Below are 25,871 nucleotides of genomic sequence, written 5' to 3' on the forward strand. Positions count from 1 at the left end.
CCGTAGAAAAGATCACATGTCAAAAAATATAATATCAAAAAGTAGGCCTTTTTCCTAAATACGGAGGTGTCCCGACTTTAAGTGAAACACACTGTACATATGTACATAGATTCGCGCATTACAGTATTTTGTCGATTTATGAAGGGATCACCAATCCTAGTAATTCAGTATACGCCATTTCATCCATTCTCATATAATTACGCCAATAGTCGGGATCTTCTCTCAAATCCTTCATTAAATTTATATGTGAATGTATATTTCTGCTCAGAAGCCATTTTTTGACCAGTTTGAAGGATGACGTCTATTTATTATTTTTTTTTACTAATGTAAAATAGAAAGAGGCTAATACCAAAAATTCTTCGCTTGGATACATATTCCTGAGAAACGTACTGATTGCTGCCTGCAGTGTCTGCAGCCTGAACGGTCTTACCTGCATCGTGTGGCCACAACACAGTATTCCGTGTTTATTGCGCAAACCATACCGTGCAGGCAAGTCGCTGTCGTGTAGCCGCCGCATTATACAGGCAAGATCAAATGAAAATCCCCAAACCTCAGTGGAGTAGTTGAAGTGGTTATGTAATTAAATAATACTGTTTTTAAAATTGATTGACATTAACTATTGATATTATAACAACGCAGTTTATTATATTATATTATTATTTGAACTAATCAATATTTTTTGACGCTCGAGGGTTAGTTCTGTAGTTATTTTGAAGACGAAAAAAAGTATTTTACTGTTTTCTCGTGGAAACGAACGGAAGAATCAGCCTGTAAATAATCTACCCCCCATTTTTGTGACTGTGGAAACTAATATGTTATTGTACATAATATTTAGCATCTATAGTGATAAATTCAGCTTGCTGAAACAAAAAGTCGCGCCCAATTCCTGGCCTATGTTATCAATTAACATAAATTCAACGGAATATGGTTTGTACACATTTTGAATTAAATTGGTCATATAAAATCGTAGATCTTGTTATAAAATATACTATTTTCCGTTTTTATGGCTATGAGCTACATTGCGATGAAAAATAAGGAACAAATTTTAACTTTATGATAGAAATAGTTTCAGTGGAGGAAGGTGTAATTATGCCGAATATACCAGCAGTGTAAACAAAGGATCACGATATTCATACATAAATATCGAGTATTTTGGGAATAGGTTTAATAATACAAATTCTCTCGCGTTGTGCTGTCAGAAATAAATACTTCACAAAGCAATAAATAAACCTCACACACGATCAGTGTTTGCGCGATTATTTTTTTAAGTACGCCTTACCATTTGAGAAAGATAGGTTATGGGCATTATTCAAGTGACGCTCGTGACCCCGCGATAAATAATTCCACCAGCACGCTTTCGTGGCAACGACCACCCAAAAATTTCGTAACGCGGATTAATAATAGAAGCAGGTAATTAATACGCCAAAATGACAGAAATAGTGTCATTTGCGTAACATTCCCCCACGTGCAAAGAAAGTTGCACTTTTGAAAACCACCGAACGGTTGTCGAAGCCGAGAGGCGTACAGGTGTTCCAACTGAAAATCACCGGGAGTAGTTAACGTCACGCGCCGTACAGATAAAAATAGGATTGTTTGGCACTGTTGCGAGAAACCTGCCAGTTGAACTTTTACTGCTCATTGGTTACGAACTCGACTTCATAACTCAAGGAATAAACAAAATTATGATTTAATTCCAGTGCGCTCCGGTGTCCGAAAGCGTGAAGAATTCTCAACGTCTTATTTTTAGTTGTCGCGAACGTATTGGCAGCTCTAATTGTTTATTCTAGTGCATGTGTCTGGATTAAATTTAACTCGACTCAAACAGGTAGGAAATAAATCGATCACCTGATTTTTTTAATTGGTCAACTACTCGATACGAAAATGCCGTACTATTCCGAACTTGGCTTAAGCATCCCCTCGAGTAGTGCGTATTCCTCTCTCTTCCTAAGCGGGCCTTACTCAAATCATTCCTCTATAATCGCCTCCAATTTAGCCGCCCCAAAATCCATACCCCGTCAATACAGGGGCGTGTACAAACCACATCTTTCTACCATCACGGAACTGAACACTCCTAGAAGGGTGAGTTCCCCGAAACTGCTCTATCAAGGTACCCCTTCAAGCGTTCGACCCATTAAGAAAATCAACACAGCGGATATAGACGTGTCAGTGAATAGATACAAGAAGTTTGATAAATATGACCGCTCCAAACCGGAAGTTGTAGAAAAGAAAACCCCGGACAAACCTCCCAGTCCCGCGAGAAGTCCTAGGCAATCCGTTGAAGAAAAAGACCAGAAACCTGCTAAACCAAACACCACCATAAGAAGGGACAGACCTACAGTTCGTCTACAAACTGTCCACAGGGATACCCTACAACAGGAGATCGGAGAGATTAGAAGTTGGAGAGATAACTTCAAACCTGAAGAACTAGGTGTCGAAGCGAAAAGAAGGAAAAAGTCCCCAGGCGAAATCCTGAAGGAAAAGTTCCTGATCCGCAGCAGAAGCAAAGAGAACATCCTCAAACCGGAATCCAAGAAAATCACCAGGAAAAATTCAGTGAGGAAGTCCCCCAGCTTTCAAGAGATATGTGAAGCCATAACCTCGGACAACCTAGAGGAAGACCTTAACCCTGGCCAACCGGAAGAAGTACAAAGAAGACAGAGCAGACAAATTTCAAGCGAGAACATCCTGAAACAGATACGAAGAAACTCCACCGACTTATCAGAGGAAGACCTGAAGATCCTTGATGCCATTTTATCAGAACAAGACGCCATGCCGGCCACCGACAAAGTAGGAAAAGAATCTTTCGAATCTCGCACTAGCGTCCGCAAGAAAAAAGTGAAGAAGTCAGACGACGAAGACGAAAGAACCGATTCGTCAAATAGGATTAAAAAATCTCATTCCAAAGAAAAAGTCACAGAAGCCGAGCCCAAGTCTCCAGTGCAGCGTCGTCCCGTTAAAAAGCGACCCAGAACACCAACAACGGAGAATGAAAAACCCGACGAACTTAAAGAAGATATTTACCAAAATGTGATCAGAGATATTTCCCAAGTTGAGATAGAACAAACCGCGTTTAAACCAAAGCCTGTGATATCCGGTTCCGCAGAAATTGGACAAACGCAGACTGCTCTCAAAGCTATTGTCGACGACGTAGAAGTACAGGAAGCAGCTAAACCTAAAAGGGAAAAGAAGTTTAGATTCAACGTGATAGTAGAAGTTGAAGACGAAGAAAACTATGATAGGTCATCTATCACGCCGGAAGAAATCAAGGCAAAATCTCAACCAAAAGTACCTAAAGTCTTCCCAGGTAAAATTACTCTTACAGACAACCACAAAGGTATTGTACAACATCCTAAACCCAAAGAACGTGTTGTGTCAAGCATTTTGAAGAAAAGGTCGCCGGTACACAAGGGAAAAGTAATTGAAGAGAAGGTTAAAAAGGCAGTGGAGGAATCACCGATTTTAAGTGATGATAAAATAAACAGTCCATCACCAACAACTTCAGTAGTTAATGAAAATAATTTCTTCAATCAAATTTTAGAGAAAAAAGAAAACGTGTCCGATTCTGCTGTTGATGCTCTTAGCAAGAGGAACTTCTTTAGCAGAGAAAATTCTCAAAAAGAAGATTCTCGACCATCCTCACCTGGCTTCTTTAGTAACAAGAACAAGGATTTGGACAATTCCTCTGTACCTTCTTCACCACTTTCCAGTAAGAAGAACCTCTTTAGCAGAGAAAATTCTAACAAACAAGATTCTGGGCCTTCCTCGCCTGGTTTCTTCAAAGACTTGGACAAGTCCTCTGCACCCTCTTCGCCACTTGCTAGTAAGAACAATTTTAGCAGAGAAAATTCTAATAAACAGGATTCTCGTCCTTCATCACCTGGTTTCTTCAGCAACAAGAACAAGTCCTCCGCTCCTTCTTCGCCATTTGCTAGTAAGAAGAACCTTTTCAGCAGAGAGAACTCTGGAAAAGAAGATTCTCGACCATCTTCTCCTGGTATATTTAGTAGTAAGAGTAACGATCTACACAATTCATCTGCACCTGGTTCACCTTTTGGCAGTAAGAGTAACTTGTTTAATGGAGATACCTGTCGACCTTCTTCACCAGGTGTACTCGCTAAGGTTAAGAGTTTGGATAATGTTCCTGCACCTCTTTCGCCTCTTGCCAGTAAAAGAAATATTTTCAGCAGAGACAATTCTAAAAATGACGAAACCTCGACTTCTACACCTGGTACATCTAAAAATAAAAGCTTGGATAATATTTCCGCACCGTCTTCGCCATTCGCTAATAAAATCAATCTCTTTAACAGAAATAGTTCTAAGACGGAGGATGCCCCACCTTCCTCACCTAGCACCCTTCTGAATAAAAGTAAAAATGTGGACAGTGTTCCCACTCCTGCTTCGCCATTGGTCAGTAAGAGTGATAATTATAACCAAGAAGACACCCCACCATCTTTCCCACTCTTTAAAGAAGAGAAGTCTAGTACCCCTCCCACTACTGTACTAAAAAAATCCAAGGATACAGAAAGTAAAGCGGATAAAGATGAGGTTCCTCAGACCATTTCACTTAGTCAGGACATTTCATCACAAGAGAAGGATATCAGTAAAGAAAAAGACAGTATAGTCTCTCCAATAACTGAAATAGTGTCAAAGGAGGTCGAAGCCATGATCGACAATTTAAAAGACGCATCGAAGAAGCTCGATGAAGCGGAGATTAACAAGGACGAAAACGATAACAATGTCCTGATTGAAAAAGAAAGTCCAGACACCAAAGAAGAGCCCGAAGTGGTCAAAAAGCTCGTCTCGAAACGGTCATTGGTGCAAAAGGCAAACAAAGACGATCCAGACCTGGAGGTGTTCGTTCCCCCAGAGCCAGAACCGGAGCCGGAACCCGAACCGGTGGAGGAAAAGAAAGATGTGTTTGTCCCCCTGCAATCCAACCGCTTGTCCCAGTGGATGCACCCGTGGAAAAAACCCGAGCAGTTCGACGTCTGTCCCGTCGAAATTTTCGCACGCCCCAAGGTCATCCGCGGTCGGCATTACCCGCGTCCTCGCGGCCAGCCCGCTCCCGCGCCTCAGGAGAGCAGCAGCGAGGAGGATGACGACGACGAGGAGGAGGAAGAATCCGAAGAGGAGACCTCCAGCGAGGACGAGACGTCCGAGGATGAGGGCGAGGAGAATATGGCTACCAAAGTAGGAGCAAGTACGTCCTCAAATGATTCGGGCTTTGGGTCGGGAGCTCCCGGCAAAAATAAGGGTTAGATTTTCATTTTAACCTTTATTCAGGTTTTTTGTTGACTAACCGTAGGCGTAGGTTGTAGAGCGTTTTCATTTGTTTCTAACTAGGTGTGCTTTTGTCCATTCAGTATTAATTAAAGCAGGGTGTCCCGAGTTGTATAAAGCAAATTTTGTATCTGATGTGATTAGTGATGTTAAATTACTTGCAATTTATGAAAATGTAATTTTACTGGTAACATTTCATGTAATTTACAAATTAGCTTGTAATTTATGTAATTTATGACATTTACATTTTACGACATTTTAAAGTGTACTCAGCTTGTTTAGCTTCTCAGTATTCAGCTTCTATAAAATGATTAAAAAATAATATTTGTCGATTTTTATGCAAAAAATTAAAATTTTTATTCATATAAGTAGGTAACATTCATATAAGTGCAGCAGTAAAAATAAAATAAATCAAATCTAAATACAAATATTTAGGTTTCTATTTAAAACAGCTTTCGTTTCTTTAAGCATTTGTTTTTCTGGGACATAGGCCTTTTTTGGTAGAATGTATTACAATTAGCAGTTTTTAATTCTTCGTCGTTTATTTCTGTTTCCTTTTCTACCTCTTTCGTTCTATCTATTTCTATCAGTTCGGTCTTTGCATGGTCAACTAAATTGTAGTCAAAATTATGAACGAAAAATGCAACAACGAAAAACAAACTTTTTCAAGTGAAATATTTTGTATAACAATAACAGGCCTTTTTTCATTACATTTTGCCTCAAATTCTTCATTTCTTTCAGTTAATACCTTATTCTTATAGCTGTTGACTACATTGACAATTTATTGATGAATTAATTCGTCGCTTCATCAAGAAATTGGACAAGTGTAATGCTTGGTGCATTACACTTGTCGAATTTCTTGTCTACTGTCAAATAACTTCATGAATTTATCCATCAAGTTCTTGACGAATTAGAACATGCTCTAATTTTCGTCAATTTCTTCGTGAAGTTGAGGAGTACCAACCCAACAGATTTCCTGCCTCAGATCAGTAATGAGGTTATGATATTGGAATATGTAAATAATTGTGTAGCGTCGTACTAGTTTTGCATTGTTTTTACTGATTTGTTACTTACAAAAACTAATATTTATATGATATGTGTCAAAACGTTACCGCTGTTGTGTCACTACAATTATGAGTGGAAAGGTGACATTTTTGAAGTTTATTTGCTTCTTTGATTTGTTGGTAGAACTGATTTATGCGTCAAAAAACTTGACAAAGTCTGTAGCAGTGTAAAACCACACTGTTTACCAATAAATTCGTGATTTAATTCATGAAGAATTTCGTTAATTTATTCATGAATAAATTGTCAATGTAAAACAGCTATTAGAGCTTGTATAATCATGGTCCTCATCCTCACTATCACCATTATACTCTTCAGAATGAATGCTAATATTGCTAAAATAAAAGAAAGGTTATAAAACCTTAAATGTCAAAATTGAAATTGGCGCGATATTTAAAATTAAGTGTAAATTAACATTAATTACAGTAAATTACGTAATTTACTAAGTTACAAAAATTACATAAAATACATCCGTTATCTGGCGGTGCGTAATATTACGGTAATTTTACAGTAATTTATGTAAGTAACAATTTGTCATTTTACCATTTACATCACTAGGTGTGATAGAACTCCCGAAAACGAGAAACAAGTTTCTATAAATATGATCGGGAAATATTTTGTTTCGGAAGTTTAGTCGAAGTTGAGATTCCCGACATTTTTTTAAATTTAATGTATTTAAATCGATTAAATATGAACATGAAAATTTACATTATTATAAAATTGTAACTATGATTGTGTCTTAGGCAGGATAAAAAGTGAATACTTGTTCAGAAAACCGTTTTTAGTCCAGGAAAATAAGGAAAAAATGGGCGAATGTTTTTACTGTGAGATTTTTTTATAGAAAAGTGTAGGTTTTGAGGTCAGAAACCATGTGTCATACACGCAACCACCGGCAACATACGGCGTTTTGAGATACAGACATATACAGGGTGTATCTAAATAACACCGAAAAAATGTAAGGGGCGAAGTTTTTTCGAAAAGTTAAGGATTTATGAGAAAAAATAAATGTATTTCAATGCATTTTTAAAAAGACGAGCTGTTCAACGCGAGTGTATTTTGCCGAAAATGTCATAGGGGTTGTTAAATAATTATTGTTTAAACAATTTTATAATATTTAAACAAACTTACTAGTATTACCTGGTGCAACATGCAAAAATTTTGGTCATGAATATTAAGATGGTAAATAAATAAACATAATAAATTAATCATTTTTTAAAGTAACTGTTTATCGGCATGTCAAAAGTCCAATAAATAATAAAAGGGAGTTGAAAATATGATAATTGAATTTTTTAAGTTGCGATACATTGATTTAAAAAAAATCATCGAAATTGGTAAATTAGAAGCTGAGATAATTGAAATTTTTCCGAGCGTCGCAGTTTTGAACTCGAGAATTCAGATCGGAGTCTCTGTGTGTTTGCTCCCCCCACCACTGATATTTCATTGATTTCACGCGGTATTGTATATCTAATCGGAATGACAAACCTATTAGTTCAAAAAACAGCCCTTATAGTTTTGCTGTAAATAAGGGTTAACTTTAACGGGCTATAACTCCGAAAATAATGGGCGGATCATCGTTTTTTTTTTAAATACTCGTCTTTCCGAGTACTTTCAAACCATATTTTAAAATAAAACAAAAAAATTAAAAACCATTAAATTATTGCAATTGTTTATAAGCGGGAAAATTGCGCAAATGTTTCAACCAATCACCACGGCTTACCTAATCGTCCGATTTAAATTTTTCAAAAAGCATTTTAAAGCTTGAGAGCTCTTCTTTTTGTGGTGAAATTTTCAAGTATTCATAAGCTTTCGATTTTTAGAAATTTGATTTTGAAAATTTGTTAATTAAAAAAAAATTAAACAATTATTGTGTAAAAACTATTGAACCGAATTGGATGAAATTTGGTGTGATGATTTTATACACTAAGAAGTTTAATTGGGAAAAGTTTGAAGATCCTAGGTATTATTCAAGTGTCTAAAAAAAATTGACAAATAAACTAGCTTTTTTGCAATTTTTTAAATGATTTTTCCGATTTTTTCAACAAAAATAATTATTTTTTCGAATTGCAACTAATCTTCAAAATTTTATTATAGAACTTTTTTCCTCTTCCATTTTTGTCTAAAATGAATAGTTGCTAAGTTGTCGACGAGAAATCCAAGAAAAAAATGAATTTTTTTGCTATTTCTTTTATACTTTTTTGCAATAACAATTAAGCCCACGTTTTTTTTATTTGCATAGAAAAATGATCATTTCTGATGTTATTTAGAAGCCGTTAAAGCAAAAATCTCCTATCATATGCGTTTTACTGAACCTGAAACAGATACCGCCTAGACTATTGATTATTTCAACCCCTTACAAAAATACTTCAGGGTTGAAAAAAATTTAAAAAGTGTAGCTTTTTTGACAGATACTGTTCACCAAGTTTGGTTTCTTTAACTTGCTTTGGAATATAAAAAAGAAAAAAATTTTTTTTTTAATTTTTCAAGGGGAGTTTTTTCAAAAAATTTTATACCAAAGATCTCTATTAATTTTCATCAAAGAATAGCCCCTTCCAAATAAGTTTCAAATATAAGTTGTCCAAAATTATATTTTCTACAAAATTACTCCTATGAAAAATTTCGATTTTCCCAATAGTTCTGTATTCTCATATATTTTTTGTAGTACCTACAGATTATGTGGGAATAAATGTTTTGGAGACAAATAATGGTCAATTAATTTTTAACTAACGAAAGTGAACTAGAGAAAAGAAAATTGCGGAAAATTCTTGGAAAATCTTATAAGTACAATTTTCCGAGGTTTGAATATTTATGAGCATCAGCATCAAACGTATCATTTTGTAGGTTTTCTAGGGTGTACATTACGAATTGATTATGCGCTTTTTAATATTTCCCAGAAAAATCTGTTTTCTTTGAATTTTTTTTGCGACAGCAGCAGTTTTACCTAATAAACCTAGATATGAAAGTCCATAATAAAATCGTTAAAAATAATAAATAAAAAAAAGTTTTTTTAATTATAAATAAATTAAAAAAGATTATATTGGTATAGGTAATATTTTTTTATTATACCTTTGCAGCCCCAGAAAATTCCTTTCCTATTGTCATCAAATTTTAATTTCCAAATTTCAAAGAAAATAGATTTTTCTGGAAAATACTAAAAAGCTCATAATTAATTTGTAATGAACACCCTCGAAAACCTATAAAATGATACGTTTGATGCTCATGAATATTCAATCCTCGGAAAACTATATAAAATATTCCAAGAATTTACCGCAATTTTCTTTTCTCTAACTCACTTTTGTTATTTAAGAATGAATGGACCATTATTTTCGCTCTAAATCATTAATTTCAACATAGTCTGTACTGCATTTTAAAAATATACGGGAAAACTATTGGGAAAATGTAAATTGTCATAGGGGCAGTTTTGTAGGAAATTTAATTTTGAACCACTTTTATTTGAAATTTTTTTCGAAAAAATACATTCTCACTACGATATTGCCAGTTTTTTGGTCAAAAACGCGAAAAGTCATATAGTATATGACCTCAAAACTAAAATTTTTCGATAAAAAAATCTCATGGTAAGAAAAATCGCTTATTCCGTCTTTTTATGTATAACTTTCCTAGACTATTACAGAAGATTTAATCTCAACATCTCGCTTGTCGTAAATTAAGCATTGTTTATGAGTTTTTTTGTAATTTTGAATGTTCTGTTACCAGACAAAGTTTGGCTTATGCAATTCGACACACCCTGTGCAATGTTAGGGTAATATGAGCTAAATAAAACTTATTACCTATATATATACGGGCTAGACAGACATATGCTAAAAATAAATAACTATATAAATAGGTTCAACATATAAATATACTTTTTTGTATTAAAAAAAAAACATATTTTATTATTAGCACTCGCATTTTTTTACTTTGTTTTAAGGACTAACTCAAACAAATTAAAAGATTAAAAAAAATCTTACCAATGCAGTGCTGCTCTTTGAAACAAAAAGATTTCTTTGTAGGGGCTGTTTTTTACGCGATTAGTTTTTGTCAATGGTGACAATAGGACAGCAAGAATACAGGATGTTTCTTTGAGAAACCGCTTTATTTGACAATATCAATATCTTCAGGTGTGTGTTTTTGTATTAATTATATTTAGACATATCATTTTTAATTTATACTTTCAATAATTATGTATAACAGGTAATAACGACTGTTTTTCCAATGATAGTTGGGATCTCTAGCATATACAATAGTTGTTTCCCGCAATATATCGGGCATTTAGAGGTCCTATTTGTCGGGTTGGATATATTTTGTATACCTAGATTTCTAATATCGAAGAACAATGTTTGATTTCACTTGATAAGATTTTTTTTTAATTTCTTGAATTCTTTTAATTGGCTTAACACTTTTTTGTTTGAAATCTGACACGTCTTTTTTGTAAATCAAACTAAAATTACGTTATCGTATTTATTTTGGTACTTTTAAACACAGCCAAATATTTTTTTGACAGTGTTGTTTTTAGACAATACCTTTGTGACACTCTAAAAATATTTCTCTCGAACCCACGTACTTGAAAAATATATTGTTACACTGATTCCAATATCAAAGGACGCAACATACTTAAAAAAATTAAATTGTATACTTTACGGTGAAATAAAATTAAACTCTAAAAAATTATGGTCTTTCGAATTACTTTATTATAAATAGGTATCCGTATTTCTTAAATTTTATATCGGTTTCTGCATTGTTTCCTTGTTTTTTTTCAAATTCCAATGATGTTTACTTACACATGTCTTTTTATTTGTATAAAAACTGTCATGAGAGACTAAAAGATTGTAATGTTTATTTAACGCCGTGAAAATATTTACGTATGTTAGAAGTCGGAAGAAAAAAAATTAGTTTGTTCGACATAAAACAAATTGTGAATTAAGCATAAAGTAGGCGGTGTGTTTTTTTCTTCGCTAAAAAGCATTTGCATTATTTATTCTGATGAGACAAGCGAAGTTCAATGAAGATTAACAATTCAACACACTAAAATCTGAAATAATTGTCCGATATTTAAATCCTTTGATGTGTTTGAAAATGAAAAATCATTTCCTTATACAGGGTGATTCACAAACGGTGAAAAAAATGAAACCTCGTATTCCTTGGTGAATTTTAAGGGGAGTTTTTCGTATAAAGTTTTTATCTAGGATGCTTCGTCAAAAAGATACAGGGTGTTAAATTTACAAAATATTTTTAATTTTTTCTAAATAATTCATTTTTGGTCACGTATTTGTGAATCACCGTGTATTTAGATCAAGTGTTTGAAAGTATATATTCGTTAAAATCATTTATGACTATTCAAAAAATAGATCCTTTTATGTTTGGTTTTTTAAATATAAAACATTATATTATTTAAAAGTCCCCAGGCCTATACAGGGTGATTCATTAACAATGGGAAAATCGAAAGCTGAATATACTATACTATACGTGAAATGGTGACGATTGGCGCAAACATGCCTTATCCGAAAGTTGATAGTTTCGGAAATACAGGGTGTTGAAAGTTAAAATTTTAAATCGTTTCTTTTGCGATTTTTTTGAAAATATTTAGGTTAGGAACTTGAAAATTTGTGAAACTATATTTTTTTAGGCGACGAATAAGATGCATGTTGTAATTTCAGCATTGTTCGTAGAGGGCGCCACTTACGACCAATTTTACTGAAAACTTAGTTAATAACGTTTTACCCTGTATATTTAACATGAAAATTGATGACCTGAAAGAGCTATCATTTTTCCATTAATTATATACTCTTGTTTCATTTGATTTTTTCCAAATAATTTTAATACTGATGTTTTACCCCCTCTGAACATTGCTGATGTAGTATCGCAGCCGGTTATCGCATGCAAAAGTAAGATATGGTTTTGGCATTTTGGCATTTTGAAGAATATATTTCTGTTCGCTGTTGAGCCTTTCCAGGTTTTAAAAAGTATATAATTTTATCAGTTGGAGTCCTTGCAGTGAGTAGTATTAGTAAGTCAACATCTTCACCAACTACAATAGTTGTATTTGTTGCATTAAATTGTTCTATTGCTGTTTCAATTATAATGACATCTGCGTCATTTTGACTAAGGGACTGAGTTTCTTTTGAGTGTATATTCTCAGAATAGTATAGTATATACATATAAGAGACACAAATAGGCATTTTTACTTGCATTAAGTGCCTGACTATGTATACAGGGTATCCCAACGAAAATTTGACCCCCCCTATAATTGGAAAACCGAATAATATTTCAAAATTCGCCGAGACCCGTCGATTTTTGTTCTTGGGGGGAGCTTTTTTGACAGTCAAGCCAACTCGATATGTTCATCCCCCTAATGCCTAGCAACCCCAACTTAAAAATTTCAAATGCAACTACCCCACTTGTGGCACATCATTTTAAAGCCCTTTTCATTGCGAATACAGTGACGTACCGTTTTTAGAAATCGGTTGAGATTTGACAGAATTATTGGTTACAAACGAAAAGATGACAAACCAACTTACGCGTAGTAATTTCTACACAAATGCCCACCACTAATAAGTTTTTCATCTACTACACATGACCGCATTACCTAATTGTTATTGATGTGTCTATCAGTTTACAAAAAAGTCAGAAATGAAATAAAAAAGCTGAAGCAAATAAAACTAGATACTAAAATAGTTATTAGTAGAAGATACTTAAGTTTATAGGAATTCAGACCTTTTCAAAATAACAAAAAATCAGTACTACAAAAAAAGTCGGTGTTTTTTGCTTGTGACCAAGAAATCGTTAGTTTCAGCCGTTATTGAAAGTATTAACGTGTGTTCGAAATGGTTTATTCTATCGCGGAAAGAGTAGAAATTGTTGCAATTTATTATCGAAATCACGATTGCGCTAAAGCTACAGCACGAATTTTTAATGCCAATCATCCTGAAAAAAATGTAAACCACCAGTACGTTAAACACCTGATTGACAAATTTGTTGCAACAGGTTCGCTTTTAAACAAGAAACGTGAAGTAATTGGGCCAGTTCGAAATGAAGCAGTTGAAGTGGCAGTTTTGGGTCATGTACAGATGGATAATAAGCAATCGATTACAACTGTGTCTCAAGCTTCTGGCGTATCCCGTTCCAGTGTTCATCGAATTTTGAAAAAACACAAGTTTCATCCATTTAAGATGACGCTGGTTCAAGAGTTACATGAAGATGACTTTGATCGCCGTAACCAATTTTGCGAATACTTTAGTGAACAACTTCTACTGAATCCAAATCTTCTCTACAATACATGTTTCTCCGACGAATGCACATTTATGTTGAATGGCGAAGTGAATAGACACAATTGTCGTTATTGGAGTGATACTAATCCGCATTTAATCAGGGAATTTCATACTCAGACACCTCAAAAATTGAATGTTTGGGCAGGCATTTTGGGCGACCATCTTGTTGGACCATTTTTCATCCAAGGTAATCTCGATGGAAACACCTATCTAGAATTATTGGAAAGTACAATTGATCCTAGGATAACAGAGATTTTAGAAAGTGACGACAATTTACTAGAAAATGAAATAACCTTCCAACAAGATGGTGCGCCCCCGCACTATGCTGCTGCTGTGCGACAATTTTTGGATGACCATTTCCCGGGGCATTGGATTGGCAGAAGAGGTCCCGTCGAATGGCCACCAAGATCTCCGGATCTGTCCCCTTTGGACTTTTTTCTGTGGGGTCATTTAAAATCACGAGTGTACGCCACTCAGCCGGAAACATTGCAAGTGCTACGTCAGAGAATTGTAGAAGAATGCCGATTAATAACTGCGGATGTCTTTAATAATGTTCGAACAGAATTTGAAAACAGACTGTATTATTGTTTGGAAGTTAACGGGGGTCATTTTGAGCAATTCATCAAATAAATCTGATTTATTATTTGCTTCAGCTTTTTTATTTCATTTCTGACTTTTTTGTAAACTGATAGACACATCAATAACAATTAGGTAATGCGGTCATGTGTAGTAGATGAAAAACTTATTAGTGGTGGGCATTTGTGTAGAAATTACTACGCGTAAGTTGGTTTGTCATCTTTTCGTTTGTAACCAATAATTCTGTCAAATCTCAACCGATTTCTAAAAACGGTACGTCACTGTATTCGCAATGAAAAGGGCTTTAAAATGATGTGCCACAAGTGGGGTAGTTGCATTTGAAATTTTTAAGTTGGGGTTGCTAGGCATTAGGGGGATGAACATATCGAGTTGGCTTGACTGTCAAAAAAGCTCCCCACAAGAACAAAAATCGACGGGTCTCGGATGGGATACCCTGTATACGTGGCATATACGTATGTGCATATCATGTAGAACGTGACTCCTTCAACTTTTTGAATTGCGATATCTCAGGAATGGTGATTCTTAGGGAAAAAAGTATAAGGACCATTTTTGTAGATAATTTTCAGGTCTATAATTTTTGTCAGAACTACTTTTTTGATAAAACTTACCGTTTTTGAAAAAAATCGAAAAAAACTCAAATTTTGACCTTTGACCCCGAATAACATTTTTAGCACACATGGGACCGATAGGGACTTTTGACACTTTATTTCTAATGGTGTACCCAAGGTCTCCACCAAAATTTAGCTCTGTCGGAATTTTCGTTATTTGACCACTATTTTTATGACTAATTTGACCGGACTAAGAATATAATCGTTGGACACACCGTGTAGAGAATTCAACATTTTTTAAATTTTTCCTTTCTAAGTTCCACCGAATTCATTTTCTCTTTATTTTTATACACGAAGAATTTAAGTTATAATAAATATTTTAATAAATTTGATTTAGGTACCTTGTAGAACTAACACAGAACATTATTAAAGCAGCACCCAATGATTTATATATCTAAAAGAAAATACGATACCGAATTTTTTTACGATAATGACGTTTTAATTAACGACTGTTTTTTCCACGTGCTCGTACTTCATAAATCTCTCACCAGAATCGTACACAACTTACGTGCATCTCTTTCGCGGTATAATATATAACAAATAAAAACATACAGCGGCCGGTCCTTCCAAAATATTTCTCGCTATCTCCCTGACCTTCCCGTTTATTAATAAATATTTGGAATACGTTCCTGCACCGTTGGCGAGTGACGTATTTTTTTCAATTACACCTCTATAAATGCCGATGGGAGCCAATTATTCCGAATCAATTTTGATTGTGAGAAGGACCGTAAACGAAGTCACATGCGAGGTGAATCACAAATTTAAATATCGGCGGCGCAGACGTAAATACTCTAGGTCTATCTAAAAAAAAGTCGGGTTCGAGGTTTGTTTTCGGCGATTGTCGTTGGTACAGAAACATTTTATTTATACAGCGGCATGTGCAGCGCAATTCGGATATTATCCAACTTGATACAACTTACGCAAAAAATAAATACGTATGATTACGTTTTTTTTTTAGATGTCGGTACCGGGCGTCTCGCGAAAGATGCCCCAAGAGACATTTTATTCGATTTTATATGCTAGAAATCGACACTAACTTTCGTTTCTTTTTTCGACATCCACCTTTGTGGCAGGCTATTGTCAATTGTTTTTCAAATGGAGAGACATGCAGTGTGTCATATTAAAAACAAAGAAATATGTCTAAAATGGTTTTGAGACACGTGATTCAGTATTTTTTATACAGTGTCCCGGAAATAAGTGTGAAAATTTTAAGTTCACCCTTTAATTAATCAAAACCAGTAACTTTTGTCTAATAACTTTTTTCAAAATTCTTTTCGTTTTTAAGACAATGTAAAATATTTAATTTTTATTACCAGCAACTTTTCAGTTTGGCCCTTTTTTTGAATTAAAAATATTGTCTAGGTATTAACATTACTTGCAACTATTCCAGTAGGTAGAGGTTCAAAACTGGTATCTAATTTTACATAAACCCTAAATTATTTTTATAAATCGACTACAAATGTGTTATAAAACAATAAATTAACTCACTCGAAAGTTAGAAACCATCTTAAATTATTAATAAGAAAGAACCCCGCACAAAACATATGGAAATTGAACACCGGTCAATTTTTATGAAACTTCGTATTTTGATAGTCCTCGTCATGCTGATCAAAAGTCTCAATGGGCACGAAGCTCTACAACCACTTACAACCCGCCAAAACCACCCCCAAAGTTCAGGGTAATGAACTTGACAGATTACAGGTCAATTGGCTTACCGTAATATTTCACTACTGTACTCGAACCTACAGACACCTATACCATAACTAGACTTAAGGTGGCCATATCCTTGGCCGAGAAATGGTGAAATTTCTGGCATTTTTAGGTACTGAAATCTTGAAAAGTAAAACGTGTAGAACAAAAGTAAGCACAAAAATAAAATCCTTGATGTTTTGTTTATTCATTGGTACCATTTAAATTTACCCAAATAAAATAATAACTAAAAAAAAGCGTTTGTAAAACATGCGTTTTCTGTTATTCTAACCCCACATTTTAAGAATTATTTTCACGTACTTATAAATAAAAGTAAACAATTTTATATGTAGGATTAAGCAAGTAAATGTTATAAGAATATTTACATGTGGAGTTATATATAAAAAAGTTAGTATTTTCGTAGATTTCAGTACCTAAAACCTTGATGGTTTGATCGTTTTTTGCACCTGTTTATTCGTTTTACTGCGGCGTCTTTGAAAATACTCAGGTGGCATGACATAACATTCCTATTATTTGATAAGCTTTAGATTATTCAGCTATTAAATGTTTGAAATTATTTGTCTTTGCGGAAAACACTATTTAAAGAATATGGGGCCCTTATCAATGGGCAATGCTATATTTTAATATATTGTCCCCTATATCTCAAATTTCATCAGTTAATACAAAATCAGTTTTTATACAGAAACTTAAATTTAAAGTTTATGTCGGTATGAAAAAATGATCCTGTATTGTAAATTAAATAAATTTGAGATACAAAATGACGCTTATTAAAGCTACATAGGCATAGAACTAGTCGGAAAGCGCTTTTCCGAAAAAACAGCAGCAAGCCACGTACATCTAGAGGGTTACTATACTACATCAAAAAAAAATATATATAATGATACGAATCATGTGTCCTATAAAAATTTTAAGGGGATTATCTGCTTCTTGGGCCAAACTGTAAGCAAATTTTTGGATTCAGAAAAAACTTAGTGCCAGATTATATTGTCCATTTGAAAAAAGAAAGAATTGATTTACGTATAAGTAAAAAGCTAAAAAACGGAATTACATCTTGCAAGATTTTTTTTTGGAACACCGGGGTAAATTTAAGTATACACTACACACAGTTCTACACTTATTTTAATTCCTTCCGGTGAGAGCTAGATGTTAAAAAAATAAATTGGAATAAAATTATGAAATGAATTAATTTGCTTTAAAGAAAAAGGAGACGAAAATAAATGTAGATATTTTTAGTGTAATAATATTTAGAGGTGCGGTAAATATTTACTTTTTAAGAAATGGTATTCGAAAAATGTGTACGGAAATGAAAATCAAATTGAGTAAAAGCAAAGGAATATAAAGCGAGGCTAATTAAGAACCAAGAACCTCTTTATTTTATTTTTTTTAATATAGTATGCTTTTAGATGTACTTGTTGAACCAATTTCGATGATTCAGTTGGTATGCCATTGCCTGCTGCTGCAGCAGTTTTTAGGAATATCATAATTATGTGATTTTTTTATTATAAGGCACAGCAATGTTTAAATTACACAGTTAATTTTTTATAAATTTTGTCATATTTTTAGCTTATTTTTTTTTCTGTAGTATGATAAATATAAATGTAAGTGAAATGCAAATCTCTCAATAACTTTTAAACCGGTAGAAGTCTGGTGGGTTCGACTGGAGCATTAGTTCGCAAAGTAATTGTTTCCCACGATATTATCAAATTAAAAATATGCATTTGACTAATTCTAGACTTTCACAATATTAGAGGACTTTTTAAGAATATTTCAGTTTCGCTGTTGACTACTAGTCGTCTTTTGTTTTTCATTGCACTTTCATATAACCTTGTTTTTATAATGACATCCACGCTGTACATTTGAAGTGCTATTACATGGCAAAAAGAGAAACAAAATTTGAAATTATCACGGAGCTTCCCAGATTTGAAGCATCTTTCTGCCCCTTATAATAACCGAGATACGTTCATTGTGTATGTATAGCATTCATTTCTGTTTTTTACAATTGTGTTTTTTACGAAAGTGATAACAAATCGTCAAAAATCAATGTAACGCAAGAAATACTAAATTTATACCATTGGCGTATTTAACTCGAATGACTGACATTTTTACCGTTACTAGTTGTTTGTACATAAGTTGCAACTTTAAAATCAACATTCTAATAAGTATTGGACGGAATTATAAAATTTAAAGTCTGTTTTAAAGAGAATTGTAAGAGCTTTCAAAAGAAATATTACTCAACTGAAAAAAACTGAAAATGGCTCTGTTTCATTTTCATTTGACCACCCCGTATATTTGAAATTATCGTGGAGTTTCCCAGATTTGAAAAATCTTTCTGTCCCTTATAATAACCGAGATACGCGCGAAGCTGTATCCAATACCAAATTGGATACACACGCTGTATAACAGCGGGCTATAATTATACGAAATGAAAACAAACTAACTGCAGGGATCAATCTGAATCCGAAAGTGATGTAATTTTAATTGGTAGATAAATACATTTTGCTCCGCTTTCGGTCAATTGTGGGTTATTAACTTGTTGGCAAAGCGTCCGCGGAAATTGGTAGCGTTGATGTTTAATGCGCGGAGGTGTTCATAAGCGTTAATTTTTATTTGCTAGACTGCGACGTGAACATCCACAAAAAATGCGAGAAACTCACCGCCAACCTGTGCGGGGTGAACCAGAAGCTCGTTGTGGAGGCCATCGAGTCCGTCAGGAAAGGTATGTTGCACGAATTACATAAATGTTTTTTTTTTATCCAAAGCTGTAATAATTAGGTGGTTTGTCTGTTGTTTGGGATGAACGAATTGAGTTTTTGGCTCCGTCGACGTTTCGATTTAATCGTAAATCATCCTCAGGAAATGCTTGCAAAGCTCGGGGCGAGAAACATGGGTATTATTACTTTATTAATTCGTGTTATTTTTTTTCTACACGAAAGACCCCTTCAATTTTCAACCAGGAATCATTTTCCTGCAATTTCTTGCACTTATTTATTTATACCCTGTAATTCCTTAGTTCAAAGGTCAGGTTGGCCACCTTAAAGGTCACACTAGTGCGAATTGGGATTTTGTCAACTTTGAACCTTTGTCTTCTTTATTTGTTAACGAAAGCAACGTATTTATATCAAAACGGGTAAAATTTTCCGAGTAATCGGGTGACGTAATTAGTTTTGAAAAAAAAAAATATTTTTCGATTATTTGATGATTATTTTGGCTCCTTTTCTGTAAATTTATGTAGATTTTGCACTCTTTTGTATAAAAATATTAATTTAAACAATATTCATAAATATTAACAAATACATGCAATAGACCTATTAATGAAAAAATTTTTTTGAAGATTTTAACAGTAACTAGATAAACAATGTTTTAGTCTAACCGATACGTAATGTGAGGAGAAAAAACGGAAATTTGAATTTCAATTCAGTTTATACGATATAAATTCTACCACAATTTTGTCACTCTAAAGTCACACTAGTGCGAATTCGCACCGATCGGACTTTTCAGACTCTCTCGTTTGGCCGACAATAACAGACTGAGGCCAGTTGTGGTACGGCTTGACTGTTTGGGCTACAGAAGGAATTATCGTGGTGGGAGGAACTCTCAACAGCTGCTACCTGAGGAATGCCAGCTGTTAAAAAAAAAACGGTGGTGCGAATTCGCATCAGTGTGATCTTTGAGGGTGAAGTATGATTTTCCATTAAAAAAAACTATATTATTTTTCCTATACAGGATGTTTTGAAAGAAAAGTACAACAAATTGAGAAACTGATAGAAGTTGACAGGATAAGATTTTCTGCTATCGACCATTGGGCTTATCGTATTTTGTTTTTGATATACCAGGTGTCGAAGATAATTTATTAAAATTAAATTTTAACCACATAGTGTATATAAAACAATTAAAAACATTGAAATTTGGTATAGATAAACTTTCGAGACGGTTAAATACGTATATATTGTTAGTTTTTGATCATTTGCTAGATGTCGCTAGCTACGAATTTTGCCAGTGACATTTTATAACATATTTCATATTCAGTTTTTGCGATTTCTACATAAAAACGGCACCCTTGTTGAAATTGAATCTTGTGAAAAACGCAATTAACTATCCCAAAACCAACTAGCTTCTATTTCTTAATATACAGGGTATCCGGAAACGAATAGACAATAGACTATACTTAATGATAACTTCCTTGAATAAAAATAATACAATTTACATCAAATTACTCCAGTACAGAAAACATTTTTTATGCCACTTTAATTATTATTAACAGAACCTTTTAAGGAGGTATATCGGGTTTACTCAAATGCACAGATGTACTTGAAATGTATATAGCGCATTACCCAGTGCTCCCTCTGTGCGTCATATTTTTTTGAAATTTTTTTTTTTATCTAGATTTTGAGATATTGTTGTTGAAAGTTGTTCATTTTAACATAGGTTTATATGGCAAACATGGACGGTGCGGCTCTTTTTTTGCCCATAACTGAGAAAAAAATGTAGAAATTGTGAAACAAAACTTTTCCATAGATAGTACACAGTATTATCTTATTTTTGATGTAAAACTAATGTAAGTTTTGAACATAGTACAGCTGTATTAATTAGAAACAGAAACCAATAATTGCATTTCTGTCTGACTTGAGGATTAATGTGGCAACGTCGCAATCAGCTGACAGCAAGGAGGGAATACATTTGAAAGACTTGATAAAAACGAAATTGATTTCAAACATATACATTTTTCCTAAATCCCATGTACATTGTTATCAACAATAAATTATCCACAACAGATGATTTTTTGTAATGTTTTTAAAAAACTAGATTAATTAAAAAAGACTAGGAAGCTGTGATATATTTATTGGAATAAAAAATACAGTTGATAAATCCTTTTAATATATTTAATGGTTTATAAAAACATCGTAATCATTACCCAGCAATATTTAGGGTTACATAAAGTTTTCTTTACTTGATTAATATAATTAGTAATACTTGAGATAAAAGCATTTGTACGGAATAACAAAGGAACATAAATATTTCTCAGCAAACTTTATATCTAAAAAATTAGTTATAGTTGCAAAACTTTTGTAACATTACTAAAATAGAGATTAAAAACACGAACAGTGAGTAATAATGTAATTTCTATCACAGAACCTTCAAAATTGCATCCAACATTTTCTTTGACTTGGACGAGAGATGGGCGCGAGTGTCATTTCATTTCTTTAGAACTAAATTAACATAATTCTCGTTGTTTTACCAGTTCACATGATTTACGGATTTTAAATAAAGGATACAAATCTTCGCGAGGATAATACGATATATTTGCTATATATAATAATTATATTGTACATAGTTTACACACAATACATTTTTGAACGCGTACGCATCTTTACCCGAATTTGACGCGCAATATCTCCGATGTCCGAGGTCTGTAGGTTCGCAGTGTGTACAACTGCTAGTCAATTATTAGCGCTGTTGCCACATCTACATAGTCTTTATGCGTTCATTAAATATAATTTAAAACTACTTAAATATGATATTTTTATATTGTAAATTAGTCAATATGTATGTTATGTGCATATGAGTAGATTTATTTGCTATATAGATAATGTTTATCGCAAATAATTTCAATAGAATTTAATTTTTTCAATTTGACAGCGGGCTTTAGTCCCATAAGAAAAGCATATGACCCCCCTTGCGCTCCTCACTTCCCTCGGACCCCGATATACTTCCTTAAGAAAGCCAGATTATTGATGTCAAATGATAGATTGACTTTGGAACAGTCAACTGCGTTTTTTTTTGTCAAAAAACAGTTCGTTTTCGATGATTTTAACAATTTTACGTAAAATGAAATTTCCGCTATGATATATTTCATATACTGTAACAAACTCAAAAAAGTTATGTTATATCTCACTGGGTAAAGTCGTAGGTGGCGACCTCTAGCAGATGGCCAGGAACTACTAACGCAGACCTGTTTAGTATAAAAAAAATTGCCTTTTCCTACTAAATTACAATGTATTACATTATTTTTAGTGAAATATATCACTAAAACTTTTATTTTAAAAAATCCAGTTTTAACGTCTTGTACCTCCAAAACAGAAGAAACTTATGGTTCAAAGAAAAAAAACTATGTTTCATCATATCCTGCATTTATGGCACCTTTTTCCAAAACACCCTGTACGATTTTAATGACTTTTTGTATCCAGAACTTACAAGGAAGGTCATAATATCGTCGATCGATAATAAACAATCTCCAATAGGTTTAAAAATAAAATTATACAAAAACAGAAATTTTTTGAAAAACTTTTTTTTTGTTCCTTTAAAATGTTTACGTACGTGTATCGTATTTTTTGTCCTCTACGACATAGCGAAATTTGATTGAAATCAGTGACTGACAGTTCCATACCATTCCTTGTTAGTTGAATATTTGCCAGTTTTTTTAAGTTAAAGTATAAAGCCGGTCCGTATTATGCGATTCAGTTTTGAATTACCAAAAACCGCCCACACATATTTTAAATAGAAATCCTTTACCGGCAGGTATTAATTACTTCCCTGAATTCTTTATTTTAGATCCCCAGAAACGTCCTCATTACAAATCTGACCTGATCTGGCATTCACATACGCGTAATTGTTTTTCATTTTGATGATGAGAGGCCAACGACTTCCTAGGTCTTGTTCTAAAAGGGGAAAATAAACCACATTCTCCATTAACCCGCCACATCTTAACCGTTGCGTGTTCTAAATTATTGTATTATTTTTATTAGACCTGTAAAGTCGCTTAACAGGGAACAGAGCGCTCTGAAACCTCTCTTTGAAATTTTCCTGTAGGGAAATAAAAAAGTTCTATTTAAACAAGTAGGTGATATCATGTCAATGCTCTGTAGAATTGTAAGAACTGTTTTTACGTTCTTAGAGTAGATCTGCGTTTCTACAAATAAGACGATAAACGATGTTGGCAATGAAATATACTGTTTTGGCTCTTTGTACAGGTACCTTTAGAATTCATGACAAACAATAGCGGCGTTATAAACTAGGAAATTACTAGGTAAGCAATATTAATAGTGATTTATAATTTACCTTTATCTTTAAATAGGTGTTTATATTTTGATGCTAAATATTTATTTAAATGGTGGTAATCCTGTTTAAAATTAATCATTTGTTAACGGTTTGAATATTTTCGGCCAGCTATTTGGCTTTGTTATTAGAATATTTCAAAGCATCTTAATTATCGTAATATTAATGTAAGGCAATTGCCTATATTTATTTTTGCATTATGCTCCAGTCCAATTTAGACAAGGCGAAAACTTCGTATTCGTGGGAGAAATTTTCCGACTCGATTTTTTTGCATATTCAGATTCGTGAGATGTTCCTTAACATGAATCGACATGATGCCGGCCGGAAATCTGGTGCCCATTTATTTAAACAAACTTTTTTTAAACAAATTATAAAAATTGGTTTTTTCACTTCGGAAATTTTTTTTTGAAGTTTTTGGCACATTATAAACAAATAAGTTCCTATGCACTATACCTCTAAAATTGAGAGTTTTAAAGTTATAAACAATTTATGTTGCTAAAAATGCGAAAATTACCATTTTCAACGGCCGATTTCCGAGCTAAAAATTGTTATTTTTGATGTTGCCAGGTACCTAAATTAAAGTTTAAACATCCCCCTACAATCAGGGATGCACAGACTTATAGGGAACAGGGGCCACTCGGGAAAAATATAAGCCAAGGACGGGCCACTACAAACAATATTTATTAACACAAAATTTTTTATTTTTAAATAGTATGAAATACAATGATAAAAATAAAATAACCTTCAAAAATGTTTGTTGTAATAATTATGTAATCATTACAATGTAATATTTCATGTTTTATTATTTTGATGCATGACATTGCATTGAACTAACAAGTTTTTTTATATTTGGCTCCACATTACTTGTAGCCACACGTATAATTGCTTCCAAATTTTCATTTGCCAGACGGTTTCGGTTTTTCGTTTTGTTAAGTTTCATCACTGAAAACGTTTGTTCACAAATATACGTCGATCCAAATAAGCTTGCGCATTTCAATGCATTTATTCGCAACTCTTTATAAGCGTTTTTATCAACGCAACGGTAGAAGTTGAGTAAATTACCTTCATTAAATTTGTTTCTTAAATTATCATCATTTTGCATGTCTATTAATTCCAGCTGCATTAATTCCGGCGCATTTTCGGGTGAAATGTTGAAAGGATTGCTGAAAATGTCCAATAGCGGTTTAACTTTTTTGAAGTCTACAAAACGATTTTCAAAAGCTTGTATCAAAATATCAATTTTTTCAACATGAGCGAAATTGACGTCAGTTTTATTGAACTTCTCCATAATTTTTTTGTAGTTCGGAAAATGGCCGTAATTGGCTGAATTGATTTGTGTCCTGAAAAGACTCAATTTGCATTGAAAGGACGAAACATGAGAGTATAGCTGCGAAATCAATTGATCTTTGCCTTGGAGTCGCGTATTTAAGACATTCAAGTGATTTGTGATGTCTACAAGAAACGCTAAGTCACACAGCCAATCAGGGTTGTCGAGTTCGGGGACGTCGTTTTTCTTTTCCGCCAGAAATAGTTGGATTTCTTCAATCAAGTTAAGAAATCGCTGTAGTGTCAACCCACGACTTAGCCACCTTACTTCAGTGTAAAACAGGAGATCACCATATTCGCTTTCAATATCCTCGAGAAATTGTTTGAATTGTCGGTGATTGAGACCTCGTGATTTTATAAAGTTTACGGTAGGTACTACAACTTTCATAACATTTTCAAATCCCAATAATTTTGAACAGAGGGCCTCTTGATGTATAATACAATGAAACTGCATTAATTCCTTGGTATTTATGTTTTTAGTTTGTAAATATGTTTTTAACAGAGTTACTATCCCAGATGTACTTCCAACCATTGAAGGTGCTCCGTCAGTTGTAATTCCAGATATTTTCGTTAAATCCAAATCCATTATAGAACATTTTTCTAGAAGAGCTTTGAGCATGTCACTTCCCCTGGTTTGACTTGTCAAAGAACTCATACCAATCAGTTCTTCACTCACTTCAAAATTTTGCGTTACACCTCGTAAAAATATTAATAGTTGAGCAGTTGAACTTATATCTGTAGATTCGTCGAGCGCTATAGAAAAATACTCAAAACTTCTCGATTTCGTAGCTAATTGCTCTTCTATATTATCTGCTAATGCGGTAATTCTTCTTTGAACAGTCATCCGATTTAACTGAATTTTTTCAAACTTCTTTACATTTTCCGGACAAATTTTTTTTGCGGCGATATCCAAACATTGCTTAACAAACTCACCATCTTTAAAAGGCCGACAAGTTTTCGCTATTATTCGAGA

General features: G+C 33.5%; 1 protein-coding gene across 3 annotated transcripts in view; it reads left to right on the plus strand.

Annotated features, from left to right (window-relative positions):
* LOC108905294 (putative protein kinase C delta type homolog) overlaps nt 1–25,871 on the plus strand; it is a 213,780-nt gene that overhangs the window by 103,925 nt on the left and 83,984 nt on the right. The window contains exon 6 of one of the 3 annotated variants that reach the window (XM_018708099.1): nt 19,134–19,235. In XM_018708099.1, coding sequence (XP_018563615.1) covers nt 19,134–19,235 — 102 coding nt within the window. Of the gene's footprint in view, nt 1–1,640; nt 5,255–19,133; nt 19,236–25,871 lie in introns of those variants that run through there. The other 2 variants (XM_018708097.1, XM_018708098.1) reach the window with 2 other exon arrangements.

The sequence above is a fragment of the Anoplophora glabripennis genome, unplaced genomic scaffold (genome assembly GCF_000390285.2).
Source record: "Anoplophora glabripennis isolate ALB-LARVAE unplaced genomic scaffold, Agla_2.0 scaffold257, whole genome shotgun sequence".
Classification (NCBI taxonomy): domain Eukaryota; kingdom Metazoa; phylum Arthropoda; class Insecta; order Coleoptera; family Cerambycidae; genus Anoplophora; species Anoplophora glabripennis.